Source organism: Melanostigma gelatinosum, assembly GCF_949748355.1.
Source record: "Melanostigma gelatinosum genome assembly, chromosome: 14".
NCBI lineage: Eukaryota > Metazoa > Chordata > Actinopteri > Perciformes > Zoarcidae > Melanostigma > Melanostigma gelatinosum.
Window position 1 is genome coordinate 5228071 of NC_136647.1, and position 8560 is coordinate 5236630.

Consider the following 8560-nt stretch of genomic DNA (forward strand, 5'->3'; position numbering starts at 1 on the left):
TTCACAGAGCCAGATTCAAACAACAAAATGAAAGAGATTAAATAAATAATAGACAACGATGCAATAGAATTACAAACCAAACAATCAGTTAATGAGCAGAATCAGCAGATTAATCCACAATGGAAATAATCATCAGTTGCAGTCCAATACAAAATAAGATAAAATAAAATAAGATAATCCTTTATTGGTCCCTCAGTGGGGAAATTACAGGATGACAGCAGCATTGCTCACAAGTAAATAAAATAAAAGATAAAAATCAAGTAATATAATAAACTAAACAGTAAAACAGTAATAAAATAAGACAGCAAAGAAGAGTATTAAATATACCAGTATATACAAAATATATATATACAGACGGATCAGGTAAATACTTAAACGTATTGGATATTGCACGGATTAGATAAGATATTGCACCAGGTGAATGAATTAAAGTGTTAAAGTGTTCAGAGTGTTCAAAGTGTTGGTGTTCAGCGTGTTCGTGGTCTACCGAGAGCAGTTTGTTGTGCAGCCTGACAGCAGCGGGGAGAAAGGACTTGCGGTACCTCTCCCTCAGACACCGGGGGTGAATCAGCCGGTGGCTGAAGGAGCTGTGCAGAGCTTTCAGAGTGTCCTGCATGGGGTGGGAGGTGTGGCTCATCAGGGATGAGAGCTTCGCCATCATCCTCCTGTCTCCCACCACCTCCACAGTATCCAGTGGACACCCCAGCACGCTGCTGGCCTTCCTCACCAGTTTGTCCAGTCTCCTCCTGTCAGCTGCCGCGATGCTGCTGCTCCAGAAGACCACTCCGTAGAAGATGGCTGATGCCACCATGAAGTCGAAGAAGGTCTTCAGGAGTGCTCCCTGCACCCCAAAAGACCTCAGTCTCCTCAGCAGAAAGAGGCTGCTCTGTCCTTTTTTATAAAGAGCGTGAGCGTGGTCAGTCCAGTCCAGTTTATTGTTCAAGTGCACACCCAGGTACCTATACGACTTCACGACCTCAATGTCCAGTCCCTGGATGCTCACCGGTGTCGGAGGAGGGCGTTTGCCCCGGCGGAAGTCCACCACCAGCTCCTTGGTCTTGCTGGAGTTGATGTGGAGGCGGTTCCGCTGGCACCATCCTAAAAAGTCCTGGTTTAGTTCCCTGTATTCTCTGTCATCATTGGCGGAGATGAGGCCGACGATTGCAGAGTCGTCAGAGAACTTTTGCAGGTGGCAGTTGGCAGAGTTATGTTTGAAGTCCGAGGTGTAAATGGAGAAGAGGAATGGAGCCAGAACGGTTCCCTGTGGGGCCCCCTGTGCTGCAGGACACCCGATCTGACTCACACTCTCGTATCTGCACATACTGTGGACGGTTGGTGAGGTAGTCCAGGATCCATGCGGTGAGGTGGTGGTCCACCCCGGTCTGCTCCAGCTTGTCCCTCAGAAGCATAGGCTGGATGGTGTTGAAGGCACTGGAGAAGTCGTAGAACATGACTGAAATATGACTGAATACTGAATGCTTCGTTGCTTATTAATCAAGAAAACAATCAGTCGATTCTGAAAATAATGGTTAGTTGCAGTTCTTGTCAAATCCATCCGAAAAACACAAAGAACAAAAGAATCTTGGGGGTTCAGATGCACTTGAACCAATGAGAAGCTGGAGGATGCTGTAAGTGTCATGCTGCCCAACCTGCTTTTGTTTCCCAGAATGCTCCTCTACATCTTTAATCAGTGCTGTGAAGCAGCATCATGTGGTCCTTTATCTCTACCGATGCTTATGGATGTACATGTAGTTCCATGTTGTTTCTTGTCTCAGACTCTCAATAGAACCAATGTGACATTCTGCAGTTTCTCTTTGCACAAAATGTGTGTAGGCAGGTTGTTTGGAATACAGATTATAAATAGGAAGCACATACACACCTGTCTCTCTCTCTTATCTGTCTGTCTCTCTCTTTCTCTCTGTCTGTCTGTCTGTCTCTGTGTGTCTCTCTTGTCTGTCTGTCTCTCTCTCTCTCTCTGTCTCTCTCTCTCTCTCTCTCTCTCTCTCTCTCTAGGACTATGATATAGGCTCAGTTGCCATGGTGAACGACACAGTGGGCACGATGATGAGCTGCGGATACAGAGACCAGAGCTGTGAGATCGGCATGATCATAGGTAACCGTTTATTTTAACAAGTAAACAACGTCACCATGTCCTCAGATGAACCTGACCTCAAAACATATTTGGGATTTTATTTTAAATATTATTTTAAAATCAGCAATACTACATTGTATGAATACAAGCACTACAGTACAGCACTAGAAAACTTTTCCAAAGTATAAATATGTCAGTATTAGCATCAAAATATACTTAAAATACCAACATTTTAATGCATTCATTTCAAGTATAAGTATAATTTTGAAGTTGTACATTAAAATGTTGGTACTTTAAGTATATTTTGATGCTAATACTTGTGTTTTCTAGTGCTTGTAACAAAGTATTTCTACACTGTAGTCTTGCTGATTTTACTAAAGTACTGAACCGGGATATTATTGATGCATTAATGTGTTCGTCACTTCAGGTGGAGCTTATTTTAATATAAAGATTTATTAGTTGATTTATATTCAGTATTCATATTTTCTGAGTAACTAATGTTGTTAAATGAATGTAGGGGAGTAAAAAAGTACAATATTGGCCCCCAGAATGTGGTGAAGTAGAAGTACAATGTAGCATTACAGTGTATACAGTATATATTAACAAACACCATTTCCCATAAGCCCTGGTGGTGCAGAAACTGGTATTGTTTGAAGTCCACATTACCCAGGAGGATGTTACTGAGCCTTACAGAACACACTATTTTATACCTCAGAGACATAATTTGTTGCACCTGGTGAACAGGAGACTCACTCCACAGCATTATTAGATATAATGAGGGTCGTGTTGTAGCTCCTTTCTTCGCTCTAATTAGTTTGTGCGCTGCAATATGAAGCAAACGGTTTTCCCTCGGGAAATAATGACACCAACCCCCTGTGTGTGTGTGTGTGTGTGTGTGTGTGTGTGTGTGTGTGTGTGTGTGTGTGTGTGTGTGTGTGTGTGTGTGTGTGTGTGTGTGTGTGTGTGTGTGTGTGTGTGTGTGTGTGTGTGTGTGTGTGTGTGTGTCGGACAAAGCAGGAAGGTTTGGTTGTGGTGTGTTTGACGTTAACGTACAATCAGCCGCAATATCTCCAAATCCCTTAAAGGAGCAGTGTGTAGGATTTAGTGGCATCTGGTGGTGAGGTTGTAGATTGCATCCAGCTGAATACTCCTCCGCTCACTCCTCCCTTTCCAAGCGTGTTGGAGAAACACAGTGGCCTTCAGGTAACGGAAAAACACGAAACGCTCTCCCTAGAGCTAGCGTCAGTTTGTTTTTGTTTATAGATATAAAACGGCTCATTCTATGGTGACAGAAACACAAAAGTTATTAGTTTCAGGTAATTGTACACAAATGAAAAGATAATTGTGAATATTGTATTTGTCACTAAACCCTACATACTGTTCCTTTAAATCACTGCGGCAGATCCCAATGCACACCGTCTCCTGAATTAAATAACATGAATTAATAACCATCGCACTCACAAGACTGCAAAATGCAAGAATTGAATTCTAATGAATAATAATAAGACAACGAAAAATTGCCTCCTTGGGGACAATAAAGATTGATTGATTAAATCGTTAATTTTCCAGTTGACCCGGGCCTAAAGGGCAGCGAAGCCCTCTTCAATACGTTCAATCTTGAGATATTCCACTGGATGAGTGGAGCTGAGTGAGGATGGGGTTGGATTAAAATTCAGAGGAGTCAACACAGCACATGACTTTTAATAAACCTCACCCAGATTTGATGTTGCAACATCCAAAAATCTGGGTTTATTTGTGATAAGGAAAATTGTTTAATTGAGTCTATTCAGAAAATAATGAGACCAAAGAAAATCATTCATAGAATGCAGAATTCCAGTGTTATTATTCCACGCTTCAAATACTTAAATCTCAGGCGTGGCCACATGCTCAGATTATGTGTGCTGTAATGAATGCCGGCTGTGTGCTTCTCTTCTCTTCTCTCTTTAGGTACGGGAACCAACGCCTGCTACATGGAGGAGATGAAGAACGTGAGGCGTGTGGAGGGCGAGGACGGGCGGATGTGCATCAACACAGAGTGGGGCGGCTTCGGAGACGACGGCTCTCTGAAAGACATCCAGACGGAGTTTGACGTCGTGGTGGACGAGACGTCCATCAACCCCGGCGTCCACACGTGAGTCCGACGGGTCAAACTGTTTTCAGACCTGAAACAGAATTAGTCGAACAACAGACAATGTACAACAAGTTTTAAATATACATCAACCGTCATTTGTCAAGAACAGATGCCAAATAATTGTCTGCTTCCAGCTTCTCACTTGAGTGATGATTCACTGCTTTTTCTCTAAATTTAAAATCTTTGGGTTTTGAACTGCAAAATCAACAAATCAAGAGAGAAATGAGAAGAAAATGCAAAAGAGCATGCTGTTTGAAATCAAATCTTTACTTTTTTTTTATTTGATGTGTTTTTTACCCATTTTCTGATAGATGCTTTTTTTGTCTCTTTCTGTGCTTGTTTTCCTCTGAAGCTTTGAGAAGATGATCAGCGGCATGTATTTGGGAGAAATCGTTCGGCTGCTGCTGGTGAGGCTGACGGAGGACAAGCTGCTGTTTAAGGGACAGACATCGGAGGCGCTGCTGACCCCAGAGGCATTTCAGACAAAGTTCATCTCTGAGATTGAGGAGTGAGTGTCCGATAAATCTATTCAATTCAATCATCCACGTTGTCTTTGTCATCTGGAGTCATAAACCTTCTGATCTGGATTCATTTATTTCTTCAATGAGATATTCAGTCATTTCATATCTTTTGGTGAGATTTATTTCCCTCACTTTAAGAAACAACCAGGCTTTTATTTGAGACAGAATATTATAGATTTACACCAATTTCAGAACATTTTACAGAACGGCAGAGTTGAGCACTAATCTGTGCGTCTTTACTTCCCGTCTGTGTCTGTGGTTCAGGCAGGACGACGGTCTGGAAAACACGCAGAACATTCTGACCAAGTTGGGATTGAACTGGGATTTGGTCGACTCTTGCGTGGTGCGTCTGGTTTGTGACGCCGTCTCCTCGCGCTCCGCTCGTCTGTGCGGCGCTGCCCTCGCAACCCTCGCCAACCGTATCCGGGTCAACCGCCGGCTGGACCGTCTGAAGACCACTGTAGGGGTGGACGGGACGGTCTACAGAAAACACCCCACGTAAGAAGCACTGTGAGAAAAATACAGATGCCGTGAAATGAAACATTGGCAAGAAAAATGTAAAAGTTCAAAAATTCAAAAAAGAATTTCCATACATTTTTTGTATTTTTTGGGTTTTCCCAAAAAAGTCAAACTATCATTGAGTTGAGGTGATGAGAGGAAAACGCCCACCAAACAAATGAACCAGGAGGACGATCAGTTTTGTGGAGATATGAAATCATATATTTATGTGTGTGTGAACACACTTCCTGTCTTTGTGAGAATGTCACAAATCAAAGCATCTCACAGTTTAAAAGTCCCATTCACTCCTTAGCGTCAGCATCATTTTAACAAAACATTTCTGCAGAAGACACTTTCTCACGACAGTGTCCAATATATTCTACTTGTTTAATATATTTTATTGTCTCTTGTCTTCCCATTCACTCTCCCTCCTTCCTCCCCTCCCTCCTTCCTCCCCTCCTCTCTCCTCCCCCCTCCCGTAGTTTCAGCGAGGAGCTCCGGGCGACGGTGCGCCTCCTCGCCCCCGAATGTGACATCACCTTCCTCGTCTCGGAGGACGGCAGCGGGAAGGGCGCTGCCATGGTAACGGCCGTGGCGCAGCGGCTGGCTCACCAATCCCGCCTGTTGGAGGAGAGCGACGGTGAGGAGGACGACGAAGAGGAGGAGGAGGAGGAGGAGGAAGGCCAATAGAGAGGGGGATACAGATGGTGCACAACTATATTTTCAGTTTTTTAAAAGCCAGGATTCACATCTCATCAAACCAAGTTGTTAACGTTGTACATAAGTGAGTCAAACTTGTTACTTTTTTCATTTCTTTCTGTTTTGTTCATGGCCGTTCTACTCGTCTTCTATTTCTGTGGTGCTCAGCAAAGTAAACTAGTAAACATTGATGTAAACGATGCAGGATGTGAAATGTATTGCACGAGGAAGGAAATACATTCAACACGTTTGTTAGAAAACTCCACAGTGCACCTTTTACCCAAAGAGAGAAAAAAAGGAAATGATCAACAATGATCAACACATCAAACAATCTAAAAAATAGAAAAAGATCAGTTTTGCATACTTCTAGAAGGCAGATATAGGTTATTACAGCCGAAAATCTCGTTTTCACAGTTAGTTTTTAACTTTTTTAAGTGGCTACAGAGACAGTAGAGGACATTAAATACAGAAAATATATGTGTATAAGCTAAGAATTATAGATTTTAGGGTGAGTGGAAATGTGTTTTTCTTGGGTTTGCACTCTTTGAGGAATTTGCACTTTTTAAAGAAAGAAAGAAAAGAAAGATGGATTCCAAACGGGCCAATCAGAGCATGGGCATATTGCTGCATAAGAGCAGCAGTCGACCAATGTTCTTGTATTTTGAGGGAAGAGGAAGCCGCTTTTTACTGTCGGCACAATGCAAAGCTTTTTAGTGCTGTTACGTCCATTCAGTGGTTTTCCTGCACTGTAGTGGACAAAACATGCCTCGTGGTGGCTGTGGACTTTAAGTCTGTTACTTCCCATTGCTCCTCTTTTCTTCTGCTTTAAGAAGTTACTGCTGCTCCGTCCAGCTTCCTGTTGCAGTGATACACGGGGCAACTTTTTTGGGTAAATTCACAGCAGGTGTTGCTGCAACACTGCAGCTTTAATTACAGTTCGTCACAACTGGAGTCTTGAACAGATGTGTATATACAGTATATACAGTGTGTATATAATATGTATGTATGTCTATATATATATATATATATATATATATATATATATATATATATATGTATATGTATATATCAATATATAGGTTTTCTCAAGTTGCTAAAAATCTCACTGTTTTTGTTTGAAAGGTGAAATAAAGGGACATTGTTCTAACATAAGGCAGTACAACTTGTTTGTCTGTAGTGATGCTGATGGATGGTTTTAAAGGTGCAAAAGATCAGAGATTGGGAGCATTTCAATTGCCTCTCAACGGCTCTCAACATGGCGGCAGTTAGCCGGCAGCTAATTGGTGATAACAGTGCAAACTACAGCGGAAGTGATGACAGAGTTAACGGTGTTCACGTCATTGTTTACAGCCAATAAATGTACTTGTTTAAAGCCTGTTCTGCAGCTATAATGCTTTATCTTGTTGTTAGTACATTTGTGTTTAATTTGCAGTTAAGAGTTTGAATTCATGTGGAGAACAATGTTTTTGTTGAGAGAATAAGATGATTATCCAAGAAACTGAATACAGCCAGAGATGTTTTCTTGGGAGTTGCCTTCCAGTGGCTGTGAGCAGAACTGCAGCTGAATGCACTTTTACATCAGTGTCGAAGTTCAGTCTGGTGATTGCTGATAAGCAGTAACAGACAAGCGGTCATCAACCAGCAAAACCAAGTTCAAAAAGGGAAATCAAAAATAAATGTTGTTTTCTGTACATGTCCTTGCATGTCGTGCGGTGGCAGCAAACTATCCCAACAGTATCTTTAACAGTGGTGACAGATCTCTGTCCTCAACACTCACCTCGCAATGTTCCAGATAATAAATGCCAGAAACTGAACTGTCCTTTTAACACTGCTACTGCTGGAATTACTTTGTTTGTTTGTTCTTGCACAGGATGATTAAGATCAATATTAATTAAGTCGGTTTTCAATGAACTGAAGTGTGGTACATGAATAAAAATGTTCTCAAGATGGAAGGATGGATGGAAGTATGTCCAGAAAAGTCATAAAAAAGCCATTAAGTATGTCACAAAATACTAAACTTACTGTATTATTATTTGTTCTTTACTTACTTTATTACTTATTTATTTCCCACTTTACTCACTTACTTTCTCCATTAATTACATACGTACAGCATTACTTCTACTTCCCTTTATCCCTGGGGGGATATCCGCATGTCTCGCAGCAGCACGAACAAACCACACAAACAGTGCAAAAACAAATGTTAAACACAAGTGCTAACATGAAAGTAAAATGCATATAAATGTGCAAATTGCAGTAAATTTTGCAAAACTAATAAAATTATAATTTTTAAGGGAAAAAGATGTATTGCACAGACGTTAGGCATATTATGTAATTATGAAGTCCAATTAGTGCACTAAGACTTCCCAGTCCTCTGATTTCTAAGTCAACTTAGTTATGGCCTGTCCCATTATTAAATACCACGAGCATGATTAAATAACTCGGCTTGGAATCCATTTTCATCCTTAAATCCTGGTGGAATCTGTAAAGGCACAAGAAGCAAGTCCATTAATATTGATCTAATATTAAACTGAAGAAGACAAAAATGATTCATCAGGTTTTATAACGTCCAAGGTGTTTCACTGTGCGATTTCATTTCTTGGGAAAAATGTCATCAGTGTG

General features: G+C 41.3%; 1 protein-coding gene across 2 annotated transcripts in view; it reads left to right on the forward strand.

The window, feature by feature from the left end:
- Positions 1–7800, forward strand: part of LOC306787765 (hexokinase-4-like) — a 17802-nt gene extending 10002 nt beyond the window's left edge. The window contains exons 8-12 of one of the 2 annotated variants that reach the window (XM_079283028.1): positions 2014–2113; positions 4040–4223; positions 4576–4731; positions 5009–5242; positions 5731–7800. In XM_079283028.1, coding sequence (XP_079139154.1) covers positions 2014–2113; positions 4040–4223; positions 4576–4731; positions 5009–5242; positions 5731–5932 — 876 coding nt within the window. In that variant the 3' untranslated portion in view covers positions 5933–7800. Of the gene's footprint in view, positions 1–2013; positions 2114–4039; positions 4224–4575; positions 4732–5008; positions 5243–5724 lie in introns of both variants that reach the window. The other variant, XM_079283027.1, reaches the window with a different exon arrangement.
- The last annotated feature ends 760 nt before the right edge of the window (positions 7801–8560 follow it).